This window comes from Rhinopithecus roxellana, chromosome 7, assembly GCF_007565055.1.
Source record: "Rhinopithecus roxellana isolate Shanxi Qingling chromosome 7, ASM756505v1, whole genome shotgun sequence".
Lineage (NCBI taxonomy): Eukaryota > Metazoa > Chordata > Mammalia > Primates > Cercopithecidae > Rhinopithecus > Rhinopithecus roxellana.
Genome location: NC_044555.1, coordinates 85222812 through 85248877, shown reverse-complemented (window position 1 = coordinate 85248877; position 26066 = coordinate 85222812). Strand labels below are relative to the sequence as shown.

Here is a 26066-nt window from a genome sequence, read left to right as displayed (position 1 = left end):
ACAGTGGCGCAATCTTGGTTCACTGCAACCTCTGCCTTCTGGGTTCAAGTGATACTCCTGTTTCAGCCTCCCAATTAGCTGGGATTACAGGCATGGGCCACTACCACCTGGCTACTTTTTGTATTTTTAGTAGAGACAGGTTTTCACCATGTTGGCCAGGCTGGTGTCGAACTCCTGACCTCAAATGATCCACCCACTTTGGCCTCCCAAAGTTCTGGGATTACAGGTGTGAGCCACTGCACCTGGCCTCTATTCCATTGTCTTGATTCATTCATTTGTGACCTTATAACATCTGTCTTTCAGGAGAAACAGCACAGGTGACCGTGAGAAGGCTCTGCAGATCATGCTCCAGGTTCTGCAGAGCTGTGAGCACCCGGGCCCCGACATGTTCTGCCTGTGTGGGAGGATCTACAAGGACATCTTCTTGGATTCAGACTGCAAAGATGACACCAGCCGAGACAGCGCCATTGAGTGGTAAACCCTCAGCCTGAGTTATCAGCACATGCATCTCTTCAAGGAACAGAATCGCATAGGCTGAGGATGTGCATCTCTTCCTTATGTATATGTCTGTCTGCTGGCAGTGAGCAACTATTTGTAGTAAATGTGGTCTGGGAATTTCCAGATTCCCTTTTTGAGAGAAAACCGTGAGAAACAGGGTTTTCTACTGGTCACACTCTTCCCACAGGTACACTTGTTTAAGGGCCAAGAAGGAGGCCCAGCACAATCCTTCCGAGCTCCCACTTCCAGAACCTTGTCCCCCACCACCAGGGCATCATCTTCCCCAGTGATCTGTTCATTCATTCACTTATTCGTTCATTTATTTAACAATGTTCAGTGATGGCTTACTGTGTGCCAGAAACTTTTCTAGGTGGTAGGAATACAGACACAACAGACATGAATCCTGCCCTTGGGGGCCTTGCATTGCTGGTGAGGGAAGTTAAAGAAAGCGACACATATAGGATGTCATGTGAGGGTTGTGGGGAAAAGTTAAGCAGGGAAGGGGATAAAGGAGGGCTCTGAAGGGTGGTCTGCAATTTTAAATAGGGTGGTCAGTGAAGGTGCCTAAAGATAGGAAAGTGATAAGGGAGTGAACTTCACAGGTAACTGGATAACTGGAGAAAGTGTTCTTGGCGGAGGGAACAGCAAGGGCAGAAACTCTGAGGATGAAGCATGCCAGGCACACTCCAGGATGGTCAGCAGTAAGCAAGGGATGGGTGGAGAGCAACATGAAACAGGAAGGGGCAAGACCTTGCTCTGAGTGAGAAGGAACATCAAATGGAGGGTTTGAGCAGAGGAGTGACAAGATCGGACATGCATTTTAACAGGAGTACTCACTGTTATGCAAAGACTGTATTTTAGGGGGTGTATCAGCTATCACTTGCTGCATAACCCAAAACTTAGCAGCTTCAAACAGCAATGATTATGATGTTTCATGATTCTGTGGCTTTGTCAGGCACTTCTTCTGCTGGCTTCACCTGGGCTCACTTCTAAAACTGAAGTCAGCTGTAGGGTCAGGTGTGGCTGGAAGATCCAAATGACCCCGTACACATTTGGCAACTGGTGTTGGCTACTGATGGTGTGCCTCAGCTCTCCACCATGTGGTTCTAATCCTGGTAGACCAGCATTCTTACCTGGTATGCAGAACTCTAAGAGAGTGAACAAGGGAGCAGCAAAGCCTCTAGAGGCTTAGGTTTGGGAACTCACACGTGGTTAACTTCTGCCACATGCTATTGGTCAAAGCAAATCACATGGCCCGCCCACATTCAAAAGGATGGAGGAATATGCTCCACCTCTGGCTAGGAGGAATAGCAAAGTTGCATTGCAGAGGTGCATGCATATTGCAATGGGAGGAATTTGTGGCCATTAAACAGTCTATCACAGGGACAAGGACAGAAGCAGGGAACAGGAGAATATAGCAGTAATTCAGGGGAGAGCTGGTGGTGGCTTGAGCCAGGGTGGTGAGGATAAAAATGTTGAGAAGTTGGATGCAGGATATATTCTGAAGGTGAAACCAACAGGCCCACATCATTCATTTCCATCATAAGAGCTCTTGACATTGCTGTTCTGCTTTCACTCATTTCTAACTGGTTCCTCTCTCTTTCTCTCTCTTCCTTTCATACACACAGGAGGCTCTGTCCTCCCTACCTTCCCTCCATCTGCACTTACTTCTCTGGCAATCCCAGCCACTCTCACACCTAGGGACCCTTAGCTGGAACTCTCCAGCCCAACATCCTAAGTGATGGCCTTACACCTCCCCCCTTTGCCCACCTGTTCTACCTCAAGATGATGCTGGTATTTCAGACTCAACATTTTGAAGGCTGAAGTCATTCACTCTTCTCCAAAAGGTATGGCTTTCAATGTCTTGCTTTCTTACTACTATTCTCTACCCTCCTGGGTATAAACTTTTGGTCAGTGTTCGATTCATTTTACTCACTTGCTTCCCCATCCAGTCAGGCCCCATTTGCAGCCCTTCTGTGAGCCTTCTTTCACTGCTTGCCAATCCTTTCCCATCACCACTGCCCCCAGTCACTGCCATTTTTTTTTTCTTGCCAGGAATGTTCTAACAGTACCCAAGTAGACTCCCTGCTTGCTGTCTGTTCAGCCTGTCCTTCACAGATTGGTAACTTATTCTTCCTAAACCTCAAGAACCCACCGTGGCTCCCTACTCTGTAAAAATTCAGACTCTCAGATCACCATTCTAGGTGTCCTGAACACTTTCTCCAACCTACCTCTAGCCCTGTTTCCACTACCTGGTGTGTGTCCAACTAAACTGTAGTTCCTAAGGAGTTTTCCAGACTCCTGTCTCTGTTCCTGCTGTTTTCTATGCTGAGGGTTCCCTTTCCAAATCACTGCTGTTTCATTTCTCTTGCCTTTTTTTTTTTTTTTTTTTGGGAGACTGAGTCTCGCTCTGTCGCCCAGGCTGGAGTGCCATGGTGTGATCTCGGCTCACTGCAAACCTCCACCTCCCTGGTTCAAGCAATTCCCCTGCCTCAGCCTCCTGAGTAGCTGGGATTATAGGCACACGCTACCACGCCTGGCAAATTTTTTTGTATTTTTTTTTTTTTTTTTTTTTTTTTTTTTTTTTTTTTTTGTGAGACGGAGTCTGGCTCTGTCACCCAGGCTGCAGTGCGGTGTCCGGATCTCAGCTCACTGCAAGGTCCGCCTTCCAGGTTCACGCCATTCTCCTGCCTCCGCCTCCCAAGTAGCTGGGACTACAGGCGCCCGCCTCGTCGCCCGGCTAGTTTTTTGTATTCTTTAGTAGAGACGGGGTTTCACCGTATTAGCCAGGATGGTCTCGATCTCCTGACCTTGTGATCCGCCCGTCTCGGCCTCCCAAAGTGCTGGGATTACAGGCTTGAGCCACCGCGCCCGGCCTTTTTTTGTATTTTTAATAGAGATGGGTTTCACCATGTTGGCCAGACTGGTCTCGAACTCCTGACCTCAGGCAATCCACCTGCCTTGGCCTCTCAAACTGCTGGGATTATTTCTCTTTATTTTTATGCCATGTCTCAAGTATCTAGGTGAGATGGCCCTATATGTCTTTTGTGAGTTCCTCTACACTTGAATCTGTGTGATTTTAAGATACTTACCACATTCTTGCTTCTGTTGTTACTAATTATGTGTAGATCTTATTCCCTTCTGCCCTAGTGTAAGTTCTTGGAACATAATGACCTCATCTTCTTTTTTTAAATTTCCTGTAGTTCCTAATGCACCGTGTGGTGGAGAGGAGTCATTCAGGGTATCGAAGGGAAGTTAATGTTTGGTAAAGCCAAAACAGAAAGCTGTGTTCCCACTATTGTGGTTGGGAATTCAGTCCCCAGGTCAGAAAATCACTGCCTTTGGCTCCTTCAAGAAAGTCCTAGGAGTTTTTCTCCAGCGGCTTCAGAAGGTAGTGGCAGTAGGTGCAGAAGCAAATGAAGCTTCGTCTTCTGCTCAGGGCGTGGTGGCTGTGGATAAGATCTATCTTGGATATCATCTAACCCACACTCTCCAGTGCAGACATGGAGCATATGGCCCAGGGAGGTGGGGAGCTGGTCCAAGATCACAGGGTTGGTTAGTGGTGAATCTGGGACTACAATCCTGCCTGGAGTTGAGATCTTCTCTGCCCCAAAGTTGGGCCTGCTTGACTTCTGGAGAAGCACCCTCTCTGCCCTCTTCTCAATATAACTTTTCATAGTAGAAGAAAATAAAACAGTCACATCTAGAAGGAGGTAGAATTTAAAATTCCCAAAACACACAGGAAAAAAAAAGGTTGAATTTTGTTGACTAAGGTAGGAAGGACTTTCTCGGTGTCCTCTGATCTGTGTGAGGCTATTTGTGTTATGCCTCAGAATTGATAAAGCCATATTTTAACTGATTTCAATGATAACTTCTCCTTTGAAGAATTAATATTTTGTTGTTGAAATCTCTTGCCGTCACATGAGTGACAAAATTACTACTAGCAAGTCTTTGGTATAAACTGTGCCACTTAAAGACATTTGTGTCGTTACTTCGTTAACTGAGTTCTTTTTTCCTGCCTATAATTTTCATACTTGTTCATAGAACAGAAATGAACTTATTATGTATAGAAAAGGGTAAAGAAGAGAGTGAACTTGTCACTGTTAACCTTTTGGTATAAAAATATAATTCCCAATTTTGTATCTTATTCCTTATCCTGATATAGTAGATCGCTGTCACTGGCCTTACTTTGCCACTGCTCCTATAGTTATTTGGGATCCAGGATTTTGGCAATACTGCCTCCTGCAGGAGAAAACCACTCCCTATTGTTAAAAGCAAACAGCTTGCAGAGAAATGGCCTACCATTGATGCCATTTTGATGTAATAAAAAAATACTCAATGCATAATTAGAATCCAACTTTAGAAACAAGGTTTAGGTGGGCAGGGTGGCTCATGCCTGTAATCCCAGCTACTCGGGATGCCGAGGTGGGAGGATCGCTTGAGCCCAGGGTTCAAGGCTGCAGCTATAATCGTGCGACTGCACTCCAGCCTGGGTGACAGAGTGAGACCCTGTGTTTAAAAAAATGAAAAAAAAAAAAATTAACTGGGCATGATGGCACAAACCTGTGGTCCTAGCTGCTTGGGAGGCTGAGGTGGAGGGATTGCTTGGGTCCAGGAGTTCCAGGCTGCAGTGAACTATGGTTACACCTCTGCACTCCGGACATCAAATCGTGGTGATCTTCTGGGAGTAGGATTAGAATTGTGTTTAAATTTCTTTCGTGTACTTCGTGATGATTTCCCTATTTTATACGATCAGTGAGGCTTTTATAATCTTATTAACAAAAAAAAAAACCTCCCTGGTGTAAGTTACTGTGTTGCTATTATGACTTTTTTTTTTTTTTTTTTTTTTTTTGAGGCAGAGTCTTGCTCTGTCACCCAGGCTGGAGTGCAGTGGTGCGATCTTGGCTTGCTGCAGCTTCCACCTCCCAGGTTCAAGCGAATTCTCCCACCTCAGCCTCCCGAGTAGCTGGGATTACAGGCATGCACCACCACACCCAGCTGATTTTTGTATTTTTTTTGTAGAGATGGGGTTTCACCATGTTGGCCAGGCTGGCCTTAAACTCCTGGCCTCAAGCGATCCACCTGCCTCGGCCTCCCAAAGTGCTGGGATGACAGGCATGAGCCACCGCGCCTGGCCTATTAAGACAGTTTTGAAGTTACTAGAGAGCTGCATGTGGCTGTTTGTAAAGGTGGTGGTGGGAGGCAAGGGGAATAGGCAACAACAAACTTGAAGAAATAAAACTTTTCATGAGAAAGTTGGTTTATACCATTATTTAAACATTTTTTGTTGTAATATAATCAGACTTTGGTGGTTCTGTAATTATAGGTATCGCAAAGGGTTTGAACTCCAGTCATCTCTCTATTCGGGAATTAATCTTGCAGTTTTGCTGATAGTTGCTGGACAACAATTTGAAACTTCCTTGGAACTAAGGAAAATAGGTAAAGCTGTTTATTACTGCAGATGTTGATGCTTTGATTATACAAGTTTGGCATTAAAAATTATGTTGAAATAACTAGCATTATATCATTATATTTCTGTTCTTTTTTTGAGACAGAGTCTTGCTCAGTTGCCCAGGCTGGAGTGTAGTGGTGTGGTCTTGGCTCACTGCAACCTCCACCTCCTGGGTTCAAGCAATTCTCCTGCCTCAGCCTCCCGAGTAGCTGGGATTACAGGTGCCCGCCACCACACCCAGCTAATTTTTTTTTTTTTGTATTTTTAGTAGAGATGGGATTTCACCATGTTGGCCAGTCTGGTCTCGAACTCTTGACCTCAAGTGATCCGCCTGCCTCAGCATCCCAAAGTGCTGGGATTACAGGCGTGAGCCACCGTGCCCATCCTACTAGCATTATATTTCAAAAGGAACAGTCAGTTACTTTTCCTACAGCGCACTTGAGACAGCAGCCAAAATAAAATACCTGCTTATCCTCAATATGACAGAAACTAAGAAAGATTTTTCTGACTATCTAAAATTCAAATTCTTAAGGTGTCCGGCTGAACAGTTTGTTGGGAAGAAAAGGGAGTTTGGAGAAAATGAACAATTACTGGGATGTGGGTCAGTTCTTCAGCGTCAGCATGCTGGCCAGTGATGTCGGGAAAGCCGTCCAGGCAGCAGAGAGGTTGTTCAAACTGAAACCTCCAGTCTGGTGAGTTGTGTCTGTGTGTTGTCATCACCCATCTCAATACATGACCTTATTCTGAAATGTCTTCCTCAGGGAAAAAAACTTGGAAGTGCAAAAACAGTAATAATCACTATGTTTCTCCTTCTGACTTTCCATTAAAGCAAAGTTAGCACAGACACAACTGCTCTGAGAATTCCCTTGCTTTTATGTGAAGGGAGGGAAAGACAGATCCACACAGGACATATCCCTGCCTGCTCCATCCCTGAGATGAGGCCGTCTATCCTATTAATTTCTGCAGCTTGTCTAGGTCCTTAAGAGCAAAATACTCTTGGCTACTAGTATGTATTATGCATTTGTGAGAAAGCATATAGTGAAGTGAAAAAAGCACACCAAGAAAATGTTTATCACAAATGAAAACTGAAACTAAAAGAACAATAATAGGGTGTGGTAAATAAAACGGTGGCTCAGCAACAGCCTTACACAGCCATTTAAATGTGCAGGAAATAATATTTGGAGACGGTGAAAGTGTGTTCGTGGTTTGTTGTAGAATAAGAAAAGCCAGCTCCTGGGTAGATTTTCCTGTATCAGTGGTTCTCAAATTTTATTGTACGTCAGAATCAACCTATGTTGATTGAAACAAAGACTGGGCATAGTGGCTTATACCTGTAATCCCAGCACTCCGGGAGGCCGAGGTGGGAGGATTGCTTGAGCCCAGTAGCTTGAGACCAGTCTGGCTAATAGAGTGAGATCCAGTCTCTACCAAAAAAAAAAAAAAATAGCCAGGCATGGTGACACACACCTGTGGTCCCAGCTACTCGGGAAGGCTGCGGTAGGAGGATCGCTTGAGCCCGGGAGGTCAAGGCTGCAGCGAGCTGTGATTGCATGACTGCAATCCAGCCTGGGTGACAGAGTGAGACCCTCTCTCAAAAGTAAATAGGTAAAATAAAGAAATAAAACACAGATTGCTGGGCCCACTCTCAGGATTTCTGGCTCAGTAGGTCTGGGGTGGAGCCTGAGAATTTGCACTTACAAATTCCAAGCTGCTGCTGCTGCTCTGGTGACCACACCTTGAGAACCATTGTTCTATATGATCTTGTTTTAATTAAAAATAAGTGTTTGGCATGTGACTTGTAGGGAAAGGCCCAGGTGGGGTGGGCGGTATTGGATTTCCCCGTAGACATGAAGCTCCGTTAGAATTGTGGTTATCTAATTGATTGCTATAGTCTCATAGTAAATGCTCAATAGATACTTGTATAATCAATAAATGGTGAATGATTTTCTTCAGAATATTGACAGTGGTTGTGTCAGGGAGATAGCCTTATAAGGATTTTTATTCTGTTTTTTTTTTTTATTTCTTACCTTTTCTGATTTTTCTTACCTTTGTCTTCTGATTTTTCTTAAATGCATATGGATTATTTATATAACTTTAAAAAACATACTTTTAACGATTTGTGTTCCTTGGCCATCCCTTACATCCTAGTTCAGCGGGTCCGTCCGGATTACCGGGGGTAGGAATCTCTTCAGTCATAATTAGTTTGACCCTATTTCTTCCCAATCTGAAGGAACTTAAATTTGCCCCTCAAACCCCTTGAAAGTTCTCTGAGGCTGAGAGGACACAGAGCCAGGCTGGGCCTCTAGCCCTCCTGGAGTGGCTGCTATTTGAAAATTACTAATCTTAAAGTGCATTGCTGTTATCTGGGCAAGATGGAGCCGACTTCAGGGAGTGGAGACCCCAGGATTGGATACAATCCCATTACGTCAGCACCTGGGCTCACTTATAGGACTTACACTGTTATTACCTGTTGTTAGGAGTCCCCAAGACCCTTCTCAGGTTCATGATTTGCTGGAAGGACTCACAGAACTCAGAAAAGCTGTTATACTCTTAGTTATGGTTTATTACAATGAAAGGATACAGATTAAAATCAGCAAAGGCAGAAAGGTACATAGGGTAGAGTCCAGGAGAGACCAGGTGCAAGCTTCCAGTTGTCCTTTCCCGGTGGAGTCATGTGGACAGTGCTTAATTCTCCCAGCAAAAATGTGTGACAACATGCATGAAGTCTTGCCAACCAGTAAAGCTCATTGAGCCTTAATGTCCGGGGTTTTTATTGGGGATGAGTCACGTGGGCATGGAGTCCTCATGTGGCTGATATTAATACCTCAGCTCCAACCTCTCCAGAGGTCAAACTGATACAATATGGCCTAGGACAAGGACTGTGAATCATATCGTTAGCATAAACTATCTAGGATGGCCCAAGGTCCCAGATAAACAGAGACGCTTTTAGCTGGCAGTATATCCCAAGGGCTTAGAGGTGATCTCCCAGTAGCCAGTCCAGGGCCAGATCTTTCTTTTGAATGTGTGGAGTTTGGACAGCACAGGCCTGCTGAGTACCCAAGCAAGTCAGTTGGAGTCTAGCTGGCCTATCTTCCCAGGATAGCTCCAGCTTTTATCCTCAAAGAGCAAAATAATACTATGATGCTTTCAGCTGAAGCATTCTGTTTAGTACCAAAGAGGTTGTGACCACCACTGCCTGGCCCCTATGTTCCAAAAAGTTCAATATGCCTGAAAAGAGCAAAGGTGTGGTCAGAGTCAAGATGTCATAACATCAAAATCTACCTAGTCAGATTCTAATTTTTTAAAAAATAAAAGACAATGAGTTTGACTAGTGATTGCCAGGCGTAAGGGAGTGGGTGGGATGAGAGGGAAGTAGGCATGATGGTGGGAAGGCAACACGAAGGGTCCCTGTGGGGATGGAAATTTCTCTGTCTTGCCTTGTATCAGTGACAACATTCTGGTTGTGGTATTTTACTATGGTTTTTGTAGGATGCTTACCATTGGAGTAAACCTGGTCAAAGATATATGGGTTCTCTCTGTATTGTTTCTTAGCACTTCATGTAAATGTAAATGTAAAATTACCTCAAAATAACATGTTTAATTAAAAAGAAAATGAGTTTGAAATTTTGTCATTTTGTAATTGCTTTGAACTTTGAACTACAGCTGACCATTGAACAATGTGGGGGTTAGGGGCTCAGTTGAAAATTGACCAAAAACTTAACTACTAATAGCCTGCTGTTGACTGGAAGCCTTACCAATAACATAAACAATATTTTGTATTTTATATTTTGCAAAAAGTGCAGGATTTTTGCAACCGCTGACATAGCTGCAGTGACGGCTTCATGAATTTCCTTTTCTATTTTTGCAACGATTTTTAGGCTGGATTCATTTGTCTTGAAATGGCAGCAGCTGTAACTGCAGAACTCAATCTGCAGTATATATCAAGCAATTCAACTTTTTCTGGTAATGTCATGACTTCTCTCTGCTTCTTGGGAACGTTTCCAGTATCACTAGTGGCACTCTGTATGGGTCCCATGGTGTTACTCAAGGTTTATGGTATAGCACTAAAAACAATGAAGAATGCACGAGAACCATGAGTGATCACTTTTTACTATGATCTGCAATTTACTGGAGAGATGAACTGCTCATGCAAAAATGATCAGTCTCACATGGTGGAGTGCAGTGGCGCGATCTCGGCTCACTGTAACCTCTGTCTTTCAGCTTCAAGCAGTCCTCCTGCCTTAGCCTCCCAAGTAGCTGGGACTCTAGACCTATAGATGCCTGCCACTGTATCCAGCTAAATTTTGTATTTTTAGTAGAGACAGGATTTCGCCATGTTGGCCTGGCTGGTCTTGAACTCCTGACCTCAGGTGATCTGCTCACCTAGGCCTCCCAGAGTGCTGGGATTACAGGTGTAAGCCACCGCGCCTGGCCACATGGTGGAGTTTTAAGCAGATGCTTACAACATGAGCTCACCACAATAGCAACAGGAGGTGGCTACAAAATTCTTACAGTGGTGCAGTATGCACTACAGTTGATTTTATGCAGTCTTGATTTAATACCGCATCTTTACATTTGTTTATATTTCTCTTGACTGGGAATGGTGCCATATACAGTCTGTAAGTGTGTGTGTGTGTAAGTTTTGGTCCATTTTAACTTTTTATAAGAGATTTGTATATATTTTGGGTAGTAAATGATAAAATAGACTAGTGTCTACATATATTTTATGCATTCATGGCATACCTAGCTTTTTCTAAATTTTTTGATATTTCTAGGCTGCACACTTCATCTGCAAAGTTTTCCAAATTGTCACACATCTCCAGAACATTTTCCAGTGTATTTATTGGGAAAAAAAATCTGTGTATAAGCGGACCTCCACAGTTCATACTTGTGTTGTTCAAGAGTCAGCTGTGCCTGCCCTTGTTATTTAAAACAGTTATCACATGCTTTCCAATCTCCCATTTTAGACAATAGGTACTAAAATTGAGGTTTAGCCCAATGTTGGTAAAAAGCCACGTTGTGTTATTTTGTTGGATGGACTTTGCCTACTGCTTGGGTTTTCTTAATTAGTTTTGTGGCTGCTGAGCAGTCATTTATGAAGCACTCATGGCATAATATGAATTTAAGTGAATAAAAGCTTTTGGAAAGCTTCTTTTAAAGGGACTTGAATTGAATTCAATTTCTTTAGGAATCCAATATATTGCTGTTTGTGATTTTTCCAGGTACCTGCGATCATTAGTTCAGAACTTGTTACTAATTCGGCGCTTCAAGAAACCCATTATTGAACACTCACCCAGGCAAGAGCGGCTGAACTTCTGGTTAGATATAATTTTTGAGGCAACAAATGAAGTCACTAATGGACTCAGATTTCCGGTAAGATATGCTAAATCCATTTTTTTTTTTTTAAGATTAGGAAAAAAACTAGGGATTGGTGCTTTTTAACTATTGAATACTCTGAACTGAAGAAAACCGTAGAGTAATTTTAAATGTTGGGATAAACATCAATCTTATGTGAAATCAGTAAGTGATAGATCAGCTCACTGATAGATCGTTGGCCATGTGCTCTGTAGTAGTCATTCTCAATTGGAAGCAACTTTGTCCCCCTGAGGTACCTCTGGCAATGTCCAGAGACATTTTTGGTGGTCATGACTTGGGGAGAAGGTGACGCTACTGGCATCTGGTGGATAGAGACCAGGGATGCTGTTGAACATCCCATAATGCAAAGGACAGCCCTTTCCCATAAAGAATTATCCAGCCCAAAATGTCACTAGTGCCAAAGTGGACAAACTTTCCTCTAAAATAATGTAGCACTACGAATGGAAACTTGGAATTCAGCATGGTTTCCTGTTAAGCTTTGGATTGCCTGTAAGGCCACTAATTAATATTTAAAACGTATCAAAAAGGCAAAATTGCTTTTAGCTTTTCATTGAGTTTTTGTTTTAATGTTATGACCATCTTAGAGTCATGAGTGAAATATGTGAATGTCTTGGAAATTGAACTTCAGATAATTGTGTTCCATATTTATGCTTTGAGAGTTTGTGAACAGCCCATTTCCAAGAATTTCATTAAGCATCTAATAAAAGATTATTTGAAATGATTGATAATTATTTTGTTGCTGGTTAATAATACATTTTAAAATCTTTTTTTAGTTATGAAATATTTCAAATCTACTGAAAGGTACAAAAAAAAAATGGAGCAGACAACAGCGTAATCTCTAACCAGGTTTAGTGATCTTAAACATGTTGCTTTGTTTTGGAGATTTATTCCCTCTCTCCCTCCCCATCTCGCCCCTCCTCTTTCTCTTCCCCTCCTCTTTTTTTTTTTTTTTGTTGTTGTTGTTTGTTTTTTGAGATGGAGTCTCGTGCAGTGGTGTGATGTCGGCTCACTGCAACCTCCGCCTCCTGGGTTCAAGCGATTCTCCTGCCTCAGCCCCCTGAGCAGCTGGGATTACCGGTGCACACCACCACACTCATCTAATTTTTGTATTTTTAGTAGAGACGGGCTTCACCATGTTGGCCAGGCTGGTCTCGAACTCCTGACCTCAGGTGATCCGCCCACCTTGGCCTCCCAAAGTGCCCTCCTCTTTCTCTCCCCACTTCCTTCCTTTCGCTGCCTTCTTCCCTCCTTTTCCCCCTTTTCTCTTTCTTTCCCCTCTCTCCTTTCTCCCCTCTCCTCCTTCTAGCTCCCTTTCTCCCCACCCTTTCTCCCCACTCTCCTCCTCCTCACCTTTTTCTCCCTCTCTCTCTCCCCGCTCCTCCTCTCTCTTAACAAAATAACACCTTACTGATGGGCCATCACCTCCTTTTTTATCTCCTTGCATCTTCCCCCCCCATCTCCAAAGAGATGGCATTTCAATATGTTGCCCTTGAACTCCTGGGCTCAAGTGATCCTCCGACCTCAGCCTCCCAAAGTGCTAGGATTACAGGCTTGAGCCACTGTGCCTGGCCCTCAGTGAGGATTTATTGAGTACGGACCTCCCCGCCTCCTTGCTGGGCAGGGTGCGCTGTGGTGCGCTGTGTTTCCTACCTGTGTACGTTAACAGGCATCTCTTCTTGTTTCAGGTTCTGGTGATAGAGCCAACCAAAGTGTACCAGCCTTCTTACGTTTCCATAAACAATGAAGCCGAGGAGAGAACAGTTTCTTTATGGCATGTCTCACCCACAGAAATGGTAAGGAGGAAAACTCACAAGCAATTTAATCAAAGATTAAATTTTCAAATAGGAAAGTCTAGATGGTAGTATTTGAAGGAATAGGCAACCGTGTTTAACTTCTGAATTTTGAGAATATATGAGAGAGTATGATCACAGATGAGAGAAAGCAGATTTTTCCATTGTGTGTGTGTGTACGCATATGTGTGTATGTGGGCATGTGAGGTGTGGGGGGGAGGAGTGTGTGTGTGTGTGTGTATAAAAACATTAAATACAGGTTTGTTAGTTTTTTTTATATAGTTAAACCATAGGGAAGTGGGTAGAGGATACAGGCTGGTGTGTTGGTTCACACCTATAGTCCCAACACTTTGGGAGGCCAAGGCAGGTGGATTGCTTGAGCCCAGGAGTTCAAGACCAGACTGGGCGACACAGCAAAACCCCGTTTCTACAAAAGGTAAATTTAAAAAACTAGCCAGTCATAGTGGTGCACATCTCCCAACTGCTTGGGAGGCTGAAGTGGGAGGATCGCTTGAACCTGGGAGGCCGAGGCCACAATGAGCTATGATTGTACCACTGCACTCAAGCCTGGGCAACAGTGAGACCCTGTCTCTAGAAAAATAAAATAGTAATATATTTTTAGAAGCACTTAGACTGGCTTTCTTGATGAATCTCAACCATTACTGGATCCTGTGGCTTTCCAGATAAAACTCAGACTCTTTTACTAAGTGTTCAAGTCCCTCCGTATACAATCCTGCCCCCTCCCTTCCTCTTTCTCTCCAGCCCTCAATGCCAGTCAGGCTGTCTTCTTACCAGCCCCTGAACTGTCCCTGCTGGAGCTCCTGTCTACCCTTTTATTTCCATCCTTGTTCCTTTTGGGATTTCCTTCTTCCGATTATCCAAGTCCTCGCTTTTGCAAAGCCATCTTTAACCGCCCCTTCATTCCTTGCACGGAGTGTCTCTAGGCTACCAACTGCCTGTATCGTGCAGAGAAGAACATCCTAAGAATGCCCATACATGACTTCTATATGTTTGTAGCTGTAGGAGCTATGGAATAGTTACCCACTCCTGAACAAATGCCTGTTGATTACGACATAAAATGTGGTGTTTACTTAACTAGTAAATGTTTCTCCCAAATCAAGTTCTCTAAAGCCATCCTGGAATAGACCTGCCATCGGGAAAGACTTTGGAAACTCATGTGGCTAAGCTTTCTGTATATGTGCAGTCTCCTGCAGGTGGCTGTGGGTCAGACAAGACTCTCTCGAGTCTGCCCTGGCTCCCATTTCTGTGTCTGAATCCAAAGGCAGACTCCTGCTGTCTGCCACTATCCTCTCTGCATGACTTTGGACTCATGTCTCCTCTGAAATACACTTAGCCTTTCTATGCAGTTAGATGTGATTTGCTGACTTTCATATTCTCATACCCTCTTATGAGAAGCCTCCAGTGGCTTCCTGTCTCACGCAGAGTCAAAGCTGATGTCCCGAGAGTGGCCTAGAGGTCCTGCATGATTTGCCCATGAGCTCTCCAACCTCTTCTTCCACTCCCATCCCGCTCACTCCACTGTAGCCATATTTGCCTGTTTGTTGGTCCCTGAATGTGCCAGGCACACCCCTGCCTCAGGGCCTTTGCACTTGCTGTTCCCTCTGCCTGGAAGTCTTCCCCCAGGCATCCGCGTGGCTTCCTCCTTCCCCTGCTTTAGCTTTCTGTTCAGAAGTCATCAGCGATGCCTACCCTGAACATCCTGTTGAATAACGTGACCCCCTGCCCTATCTGAATGCCCTTCCCTGCTTTGTCTGTCTTCATAACACTTTTCACCGCCCCCCATGCTATGATTTTACTATTTAATCTATTGTCCATCTCTCTTCACTCACATGTAAGGCCCATGGGGGCAGGAATTTTGTGGTTCTCTGCTGTGTCTTCAGTATTAGTACTTTGCCTAGCACATACATGGTAGGTGCTTGATCAACACGTATAACTAAAACTTCTCCCTTCGGGAACCATCTTCCCAGTCTGTTCCTGTTGTCATTGCTGTGCTCAGTCACGTGGTTCTCATACTTTTCTTCTCTGGGTGGCTTAGTTGGTCACTTGTGACATTCCTCAGGCCAACCAAATGGATTTTTTTTTTTTTTTTTTTTTTTTTTTTTTTAGACAGGATCTCACTCTGTCCACTCCAGCCTAGGCTGGAGTGCAGTGGAGTGATTTTGGCTCACTGCAACCTCCACCTCCTGGGTTCAACTGATTCTCCCACCTCAGCCTCCTGAGTATCTGGGACTACAGGCGTGTGCCACCATGCCCAGCTCATTTTTGTATTTTTAGTAGAGAAGGGGTTTCACCATGTTGGCCAGACTGGTCTCAAAGTCCTGACCTCAAGTGACCACTCCCCCCCACCCGGCACCTTGGCCTCCCGGAGTGCTGGAATTACAGGTGTAAGCCACCACACCTGGCCCAAATGGATTTTCCTACTTAAAATTAGTTTCTGCAGTTGGCGATGTATTGATGTTGTTGCCTGTGGATTTTCCAAAACTGGAGTTTCAGATGTTCCTTCTCAGGCTTAGCTTTGTGCAAAGTGTAATGGTAGTGAAGGGAGGGGACCAAGTTAGTTTCTGTTTGTAAGTGCAACTTGGTGCTGCCTGAAATCCCAGTTAGTTTTTCTATTAGTCATGGTAGGCTAGCTTCTAAAACAGCCTCTAAATCTCAATATCTTAACATGATAAAAGTTTATCTATGCCTCATATCATATCCAGGTTGCAGAGGGTGGCAGTTGGGGGGCATTCCATCTTGCACTGTATGGGGAAAGGAAATAGAGGGTTGCTGTGGAGTTTATGAGTCATGCCTGCAGGCGATGCACAGCATTCCTGCTCACATCCCATTGGTCAAAACTCCATGTATAGCTCTCTAGCTGCAAGGGAGGCTGGGAAATGTAGTTCAGCTTTCTGTGCAGGGAGAAGAGGAAGACTGATGAGTGCTGAAAGGTATCTGCCACAGTCTTGCCTCTCCCAGTATTTTCGCAAGTCATTCAACGTAGGTGGGCTGTTCTCATGCTTGTTCTAGAGTTTGCCTACTATGTTGACAGAAGAGGAAAAGCCTCTCACTGTGTGTTTATTCTATGCTTATTATTTCTATCTGAAACTCAGATCATTTCAAATTTACATCATTTAAACTGGATGAGAGATACAAACGAATTTTTGTAATACGTAAGAAAATGTTTCTGGTGTTCCAAGTTATACAAGGTTTATTGCTCTAACCTGTAAAGAAAAATCACTACTGCAGGTAAAATAGCAGAAATGATTGACCATAGAATGAAACAAAAAAAAAATCTTTTGCTTAAAAAAACTCAAACTATTGACTTCTGTCTTTGATAACTTGCAGAAACAAATGCACGAATGGAATTTTACAGCCTCTTCCATAAAGGGAATAAGGTAAGAACATAGGAGAAAATGGAGTTACTGTTTTAATGCAAATGATGATAATGTTTTATGCACTTTAATGTTTCCACTTACTCATAATATGGAATGTTGTTATTTTTAATGGAATCCAAAATGTACTCTCTTCTGTTTTGTTGTCCTGCCTGAGCTAGTTATTAATACTAGTGTACTCCTGGTAAGAACTTCTTGGATTGTTATAATAGAGTAGCTTTGCTCATACTCAGCAGACTAAACTCACTTGTGTCATTTTTTTTTTTTTTTTAAAGAAGTGATCTGTAGGAAGAGAAGATGTATCTTTTTTGAGCCAAAGATGTTCAAGTGCTCAGTGACTCTGAGAACTGAAGCCAGGAGATGACTAGTGGTGACACTTGGGTTGGGATCTTGTGGACAGAGTAATGGAGCTGGGAGATTTTTTTCAGGGAGGGCATGAGGTGGTGTATTCTGGTGAGAGGCGTAGTTCTTAGCATTTTGGATCAGGAGTGGTAACCATTTGGGCCTGAGCTGTGTGGCCTCACCCGAGCAGGGCTAAACATCTCAGCTGCACTTGTCACCCTGGCAGTTCATTCGAGGGTGAGACTGGCTCTGAAGTAGATGTGAGTTCTAATCTCTCTTTGCTGTGTGATGTTAGGAAAGTCACTCAGCTGCTCTAAGTCTCAGTTTCTTCACTATTTTCTTCAAATAAAGGGCTTGGACTAGAACATTCCTTTCTCTGATTCTGAGGCTATCTCAGCCACTGAATGAATCCCCAGTTTTTTCCAGACACAGTATGATCCTGTCCTGGAAACATCCGTATTGAAATTAGAATACCGTCGATATCACTTAAAAGGAGGGAAATAATTTAAGTACAAAGTGGTGCGTTGGGGTGATACTGCCCAGGAAATACAAGGCAATTTGAAATACACTAAACAAAGCATACACAAAGCAGCAGAAAAGGGAATAAAATATGGTCTCTGTCCTCGTCTGTACCTGACTCTGCAGCTCATCCAACAAGCAATATTCAGCTTGCCTGGACATAGCTAGTGACAGAAAATCTGCTAGTAGATGATTTTTTTTTTTTTTTTTTTTTTTTTTTTGAGACAGAGTCTTGCTCTGTCACCCAGGCTGGAGTACAGTGGCATGATCTCGGCTCACTGCAACCTCTGCCTCCCGGGTTCAAGCGATTCTCCTGCCTCAGCCTCCAGAGTAGCTGGGACTACAGGCGTGTGGCACGATGCCTGGCTGATTTTTGTATTTTTTTTGTAGAGTCAGGGTTTTGCCATGTTAGGCTGGTCTCGAACTCCTGACCTCAAGTGATCCACCCGCCTCAGCCTCCCAAAATGCTAGGATTACAGGTGTGAGCCCCTGTGCCTGGCAAAGATTTTCCAAAATGTATTACTTAGTAACTGTGTTAGAGGAAGTAGTCAAGGACCTTCTGTTTGTGCCTTCTCATAGAGATACCTCTAGGTGCCATTTCAGCCATCAGTGGGGATTTACAAAGGGCCTGAGGGCTATCAGCCTCACCCCACCCCTCCCCGGGACTGATGTGACCTGAAGAGTATACTTTGAGCATTCCAGAGGCTCTCCAACTAACTGTGGTAGTTGCTTTACAGATTGATTTTCAAAACCTGCTCACTTATAATCTAGTTCTAATTCTTCTTGAATCTCCCCTGTACTCTTGGTGTTCCAACCCAGTATTTGTCATGCAATCTATAACATAAAGAATGGTTTAGGACAGTTTGGATCTCAGGAAGAGATAACTTAGAAAGGATGAGATAAAGTGGCTTCGGTTTTTGAAGGGATAATTATAGAAGAGAGTATAGTCTTCCTCTCCATAATACCTCCTGGCATGAAGGCCACTGCAGAGGCTTTGGCCCAGTGTGGGTGAAGAACTCTCTAACATACAATCTACTGCAGATTTCCTGTCACTGGCTATGTCCAGGCAAGCTGAATATTGCTTGTTGGATGAGCTGTAGAGTCAGGTACAGACACTGGGTGGAGATGGACCAGATAACAAACATTTAAAGGCCTTTCTTGAGCTACAATGCCATGTTTATTTCCATTTTCCTTGTGTGGTCACAAATACTGTGTCCTGATATTTTCTGAATCTGGAAATTCCCTTAATAACACAATAAATTATTTCACAAATACCTTGACTTTCTTTTTCGTGAGATTATAAGCCCCTTGAGGACAGAGAACCGTATTTTACTCCCTTTTCTGTTGCCCATATGCTTTGCTTAGCACTGAATTATATTAAGAGTAAGTTTATACTAAGGTCGATTGATAAATACAAACTCAAATATAAGCAAGATAAATGTCTCTGGTATTTAAATTTCATAGAGAAATAAAAGGCAGACTTGGGGGGTGTTTGTTAAATCATTAATGAATCTTTCAGAAATTGATAAAATAGAAAAGATTGTCTCGCAGATTTAGAATGGATATCATAACTTATGTATAAACATTATGCTTTGAAATTTTACAGTCTATCAAAGTTTGATGAACGGTGTTGTTTTCTTTATGTCCATGATAATTCTGATGACTTTCAAATCTACTTTTCCACCGAAGAGCAGTGCAGTAGGTGAGTTACAGCTGATTCAGGTATTTGCAATCTAATTATGGCGAATCATTTTTAAAGGGCCTTTGTTCTGAAGGATATTTACTTGCTATTACTGTCTTTCTTGAAATGTTAACTTACATCTCAAAAAAGCTCTAAAATTTTCTGTAATTCACATAGCAGGCAATTCAGCCATTTAAAATATACAACTTGGACAGGCGCAGTGGCTCACGCCTGTAATCTCAGCACTTTGGGAGGCTGAGGAGGGTGGATCACCTGAGGTTAGGAGTTGGAGACCAGATGACCAATATGGTGAAACCCTGTCTCTACTAAAAATACAAAATTAGCTGGGTGTGGTGGCTCATGCCTGTAATCCCAGCTACTTGAGAGGCTGAGGCAGGAGAATCACTTGAACCTGGGAAGCAGAGGTTGCAGTGAGCCGAGATTGTGCCATTGCACCCCAGCCTGGGGAACGAGCGAAACTCCATTTAAAAAACTAAATAACATAACATTCAGCATTTTTTAGTATAGTCATAGTTTTCCAATCAACACCATAATCTAGTTTTAGAATATTTTCAACCACCCCACAAGAAACCCAGTATCCATAGAGTCACTCCTCATTCCCTCAACCTCACCCCATCTTGGCCCCAGCCCTAGGCAACCATTAATCTCTGTGTCTCTATGGCTCTGTCTATTCTGGCCATTTCATATAAATGGAATCATACAGTATGTGGTCTCTTGTGACTGGCTTCCTTCACTTAGCGTAATTTTCTTTAAGGTTTATCCATGTGTGATACGTATCATTACTTCATTTCTTTTTGTGGCTGAATGATATTCTTTTGTATGGCTATACCACCGTTTATCTGTCAGCCAATAGGCATTTGGGTTGTTTGTACTTTTTGACAATTATGAATTATACTTCCCTGAGCATCATGTGCAAGTATTTGTGAGGACATGTTTTTATGTCTCTTGGAGTCAAATTGCTGAGTCTTATGGTAACTCTACATTTAACCTTTTGAGGAACTGCCAGACCATTTCCTCATTTTATATTCCCATTAGCAATGTACGCAGCTTCCAATTTCTCCACGTCCTTGCCAACACTTGTTATTATCTGTCTTTTGAGTATCATAATCCTAGTGGATGTGAGGTGGAATCTCATTGTGGTTTTGATTTGCATTTTCCTGATGACTAATGATACTGAGCATCATTTCATGTGCTTATTGACCATTTATATACCTCTGGAGAAATGTCTATTCAAATTCTTTGCCCAATTAAAAAAATTAAACCTTTTATTTTTGAAAATATTTAGAGCCATAGGAAAGTTTCAAAAAACAATGCAAAGAATTTCCATATATGTTTTACACAGAATTTCTCAGGATTAACCCTTGACCACATTGGTTTTACATTTTCTCTCTGTGCATATGGTTATTCTTTCTGAACTGTTTAAAAGTAAGTTGTAGATATAATGCTCCATTACCTGTAAATACTTGAGTGTATTTTGTAAAAGCAAGGATACTCACTTACGTAATTACAGGACAGTTATCTAATGAGGAAATTAAGATATATAGTACTATAATCTACAACATTTATCCAAATATTACTTAGTGTCCCAATTATGTCTTTTATAGCAAAACAAAAGGTTTTTCTTTGGTCCATGTTCCAATCCAGGATCATATGTTGCGTTCAGTTGTCATGTCCACATAGTCTCCTTTCACCTGGAAGAGTTCATCATCAGTTTTGCTTTGTCTTTTTTGACTTAATACTTTCCAAGAGTACAGACAGTTTATTTTGGGTAGTCCTTTGACTTGGATTTGTTTATCGTTTCCTCACGAGTACACTCATGTCATGTATTTGGCAGGAATATCACAGAAATGATGTGTCCTTCTCAGTGCCTCATAACAAGGGACGCAATATCTGTGTGTCATTATTGGTGATGTTAACTTGGATCATCTGGTGAAAGTGGTGTTTGCCAGCTATCTCCAAACTTTGCCCACTTATAATTGGGTTATTTATCCTTTTATTATTGATTTTAAGAGTGATATATACATATATATAAAATATATTTTTTTCTCCATGCAAGTTCCTTATCAGATGTGATTTGCAAATGCTTTTCCCATCCTGTAAGTTGTCTTTTCACTCTCTTGATGATATTACTTGCAGCACAAAAGTTTTTAATTTGGACGAAGTACTACTTACCTATTTATTTCTTTTGTCATTTGTGCTTTTGGCTCTTGTCTTAGAAGCTTTGTCTAACCTGAGGTGTCCTATGGTTTTTATGTTTTCTTCCAAGAGTTTTATAGTTTTAGCTTTCATGTTTAGGTTTTTGACCCATTTTGAATTCATTTTTGGACATGGTGTAAGGTAGGGGTTCCAACTTTATTCTTTAACACGTGGATATGTGGTTGTCCCAGCACCATTTGTTGAATGGACTCTTCTTTCCCTGATTTAATGGTCTTGGTACTCTTTTAGGAAATCAGTTGACCACAAATGTAGTTTATTTCTGGACTCTCAATTCCATTCCATTGTTTTGTATGTCTGTTCTTAATGCAAGTGCCATGCTTTCTCTATTACTGTAGCTTTGTAGTAAGTTGTAAAATCAGGAAATGTGAGCCCTCCAACTTCGTTTTTGTTTTTCAAGATTGTTTTGGTTATTGTGGATGCTTGCATTTCCATGTGAATATTAGGATCAGCTTATCAATTTCTGTAGAAAAAATGGCAGCTAGGACTTTGACAGGAAATACATTGGCTATCTAGATCAATTTGGAAAGCGTTGCCATATTAACCATCCTGGCTTCCAATCCATGAACACAGGATGGATTTGTATTTACTTAGGTTTTCTTGAATTTCTTCCAACAATATTTTTGTAGTTTCAGTGTACAAATTTTGTACTTCTTTTATTAAATGCGTACCTAAGGTTTTTATTATTTTAATACTGGAGTTGTTTTCTTAATTTCACTTTTGGACTGTTCACTGGTAATGTATAGAAATACACTTGATTTGTAAATGTTGATTTTATAACTTACAACCTTGCTGAACTCATGTATTAGTTCTAATGGGCTTTATTGAACTCCTTAGGGTTTTCTGTATATAATATCATGTCATCTGCAGATACAGTTTTAGTTTTTCCTTTCCAACCTAGATGCCTTTATTTTCCTTGCCTAATTATCCTAGCTAGACTCTCCATCACAATGTGGAGTAGAAGTGGTGAGAGTGGACATCTTTATTTTGTTCCTGTTTTTAAGAAGAAAGAAGTTAGTCTTTCATCGTTAAGTATGATGTTAGCAGCAGATTTTTTGTAGATAACCTTTATCAGATTGAGGAAGTTCCCTTTATTCATAGTTTATTTGTATCATGTAATTTGAGAAAATCTTAATTCATTGTGTCTCAGACAATCATTGTCACAACATATTTAAAGATTAGGCTAGGCCGGGTGTGGTGGCTGATGCCTGTAATCCTAGTACTTTGGGAGGCTGAGGAAGGAGGATTGCTTGAGTGGGCAGTTCGAGACCAGCCTGGGCAACATGGTGAAACCCCATCTCTGCAAAAAGTACCAAAAAAAAAAAAAAAAAAAAAATTAGCTCAGCATGGTGACACACACCTGTAATCCCAGCTACTCAGGAGGCAGAAGTGGGAGGATCACCTGAGCCTGGGAGGTTGAGGCTGCGGTGAGCAGTGATCAAGCCACTGCACTCCAGCATGGGCGACAGAGCAAGACCCTGTCAAAAAAAAAAAAAAAAGAATAAATAGCAGACTAGGGAATCATTGGGTCATAACCTTCAATTTACAGTAGAAAAAATGCTGCCAGATATAAATTGGTGTAAAAGTAATTGTAGTTTTTGCCATTAAAAACCTAATATTAAGCAGAACATCCTTTTGGTACTACAGAATGTGCTCTTTTGATCCTCATTCAGTACTCAGTGCCTTTTTTGCAATACATTTTAATTTTTTTATTGATGTATAACAAACAAGTAAAGTTTGTAATGTGCACTGAAGTGTTCAGCTTGATAAATTTTAATATGTATCTGCATTCTTGTACCCGCCTCCCAGATCAGCACCCCAGAAGTTGCTTTGTGCCCCTTCACAGTCATTAAACTCCCTCCTGTGTTAACTATTTTGATTTTTACCACCAATGGTTAGTTTCACCTCTTCTTGACCTACAAATAAACAGAATCATGTAGTTTGTACCCTTGTTTCTCACCTCTTTCCCTTAAAATAATATTCCTAGCTGGGCACGGTGGCCCACACCTGTAATCCCAGCACTTGGGGAGGCCAAGGCAGGAGGATCGCTTGATCCCAGGAGTTCAAGACCAGCCTGGGCAACATAGAGAGACCCTCATCTCTACAAAAAATAAAAAAATTAGCTGGGCATGGTGGTGTGCACCTCTAGTCCCAGCTAGTTAGGAGGATGAGGTGGGAGGATTGCTTGAGCCTGTGAGGTCGAGACTGCAGTGAACCGTGATCACATCACCGCACTCCAGGCTGGGTGACAGAGTGATACCCCATCTCAAAAACAAAAAACAGAATGAGATCCAACTGTGAAGTTTGTATCAGTTCATTATTTCTCTGTGTAGCATTCCATTGTGTTCCAGTTGATCTGGTCTTCTGTTAATGAAGACTTGGATTGTTTCTGTTTGGGAGCTATTATGAAGAAAATGACTATGAACGTTCTCATATATGCCTTTTGATGAACATATATGTTGATTTTTATGGAGTATATGCCTAGGAGTGGATTACTGGATTATAGGGTAGGTTTATCTTCAGCTTTGGTTGTGATACTGCCAAGAGTTTTCCAAAGTGGTCGTGTCAATTTCCACTCCCACTAGCAATGTATGAGAGTCCCAGTTGTTCCGTATTCTTAAGAACAGTTGATATCGGTCAGGCGCGGTGGCTCAAGCCTGTAATCCCAGCACTTTGGGAGGCCAAGACGGGCGGATCACGAGGTCAGGAGATTGAGACCATCCTGGCTAACACGGTGAAACCCCGTCTCTACTGAAAAATACAAAAAACTAGCCGGGCGAGGTGGCGGGCGCCTGTAGTCCCAGCTACTTGGGAGGCTGAGGCAGGAGAATGGCATAAACCCGGGAGGTGGAGCTTGCAGTGAGCTGAGATCCGGCCACCACACTCCAGCCTGGGCGACAGGGCGAGACTCCGTCTCAAAAGAAAAAAAAAAAAAAAAAAAGAACAGTTGATATCATCTTTTATTTTATTCTGTTGAGACAGAGTCTTGCTCTGTTGCCCAGCTGGAGTGCAGTGGCGCAGTCTTGGCTCACTGCAACCTCTGCCTCCTGGGCTCAAGCAGTCTTCCTATCTCAGCCTCCCGAGTAGCTGGGACTACAGGTGTGTGCCACCACGCCTGGCTAATTAAAAAAAAAAAAAAACTGTGGAAACAGGGTTTCGGCCACGTTGCCCAAGTTGGTCTCGAACTCCTGGGCTCAAGAGATCTTCCTGCTTCAGTCTCCCAAGGTGCTGAGATTACAGGCGTGAGCTGCCACACCCAGCTGATACCGTCTTTTAAATCTTAGTTCTTCTGTGAGTGCATACCATATATCTCTTAAGAAGCCTGACTATTGGGTTTCCCAGCTTTCAAAGATTAGTAGAAGAGAAGGTGAGATGGGTTAGTTAGAAAAAAGAGCATTTTAATGGTTTATGGAAATTATCCTGAAATGTACAGTATTCCTCCTTGACATCTTAAGATAGAATTGTAAGTAAAAATGTTCTAATGAGTCAAGATGACTTGTATCCAAATAAACAACTACACAAGTCTAGGAAGTGGCCCATGTGGCCCAGCAGAATTTCTGAGAAAGATTTATGGGTCAACATTAAGCTTCTTCTGTGTCAACAGAATAATGTGGCCACCTTACACGTTTCCTCCTCACCATTCCCCTTATACAACACCCTATATCTTACTGAGAACTAGATTGTCTATACTTTGAGAGGTGATGGTCCCACTATCCTTAGCATTGATTAGATCCCCTCTGAACACTGGTCTTGAGGCTAGACTTCAAGAATAATACAGGAGGCTGGGTATGGTGGCTCATGCCTCCCAACACGTTGGGAGGCTGAGGTGGGAGGACCATTTGAGTCCAGGAGTTCGAGACCAACCGAGGCAACATAATGAGACCCCGTGTACAAAAAATACAAAAATTAGCCAGGCTTGTTGATGGGTGCCTGTAGTCTCAGCTGCTTGAGAGGCTGAGGTGGGAGGATTGCTTGAGTTCAGGAGGCTGAGGCTGCAATGAGCCACGATCACATCACTGTACTCCAGCCTGGGTGACAGAGTGAGACCCTGTCTTTAAAAAAAATAAATAATAGCACAGGGACGTCACCTGAAGAATTACCTGCTAGTGGAGTAACTTGCAAGTCCTGGGGGAAACAGTGATGGGACAGAAAGGAAAGACTTATAGGGACATGGTAAAATTACGTGCATTTCTAATGGGGTGTTATGTAGAAAAGTGGTTAATTGTAAGCAAACTATGGATGGAACCCACATAAAAGAAGTCTTTGGTTCAATAAAAGGGAAACATTTCTCATTAAGATCTTCCAAGAATGAGCTCTCTTTGGGAGGTAATGAGTTCTCTGTTGCTGGAGGTACTCAAGCATCAATTGGCCAACCAGTTGGTGGAGATACTGTATACAGGGGATTCAGGTATCACATTGGTAGTTGCCCTAGATTTGATAACTACTAAAGTACCATGTCAAATCAAGGACAGGATCGATTGTTCCATGACTTGTAAAAGTTTGGTTTATATTTAAGTAAAGTTTAATAAAGCTAAGTTAAAAAACAAGGAACGAGAGCAATTCTGAATTGGCAACGTATTTGTGACATTTGCTGTTCTAGATTTTTCTCTTTGGTCAAAGAAATGATAACCAATACAGCAGGCAGTACAGTGGAGCTGGAGGGAGAGACCGATGGAGACACCTTGGAGGTGAGTCATGGACGACCTAGAATATGGAAAACATTATTGATTGTGTGTTTGATGCTTCAAGAAAATGTCCCATCTTTCTGTAAAAGTCCT

At 42.5% G+C, this 26066-nt stretch overlaps 1 protein-coding gene across 3 annotated transcripts in view; it reads left to right on the top strand.

Annotated features, from left to right (window-relative positions):
• The window catches only part of MAP3K15 (mitogen-activated protein kinase kinase kinase 15), a 153263-nt gene that overhangs the window by 86697 nt on the left and 40500 nt on the right, over positions 1–26066 (top strand). For 2 of the 3 annotated variants that reach the window (XM_030933902.1, XM_030933900.1), the window contains 8 exons: positions 304–474; positions 5825–5937; positions 6483–6642; positions 11173–11323; positions 13012–13119; positions 16465–16514; positions 18979–19074; positions 25889–25976. In XM_030933902.1, the coding sequence (XP_030789762.1) occupies positions 304–474; positions 5825–5937; positions 6483–6642; positions 11173–11323; positions 13012–13119; positions 16465–16514; positions 18979–19074; positions 25889–25976 (937 nt within the window). The remainder of the gene's footprint in view (positions 1–303; positions 475–5824; positions 5938–6482; positions 6643–11172; positions 11324–13011; positions 13120–16464; positions 16515–18978; positions 19075–25888; positions 25977–26066) is intronic. The other variant, XM_030933901.1, reaches the window with a different exon arrangement.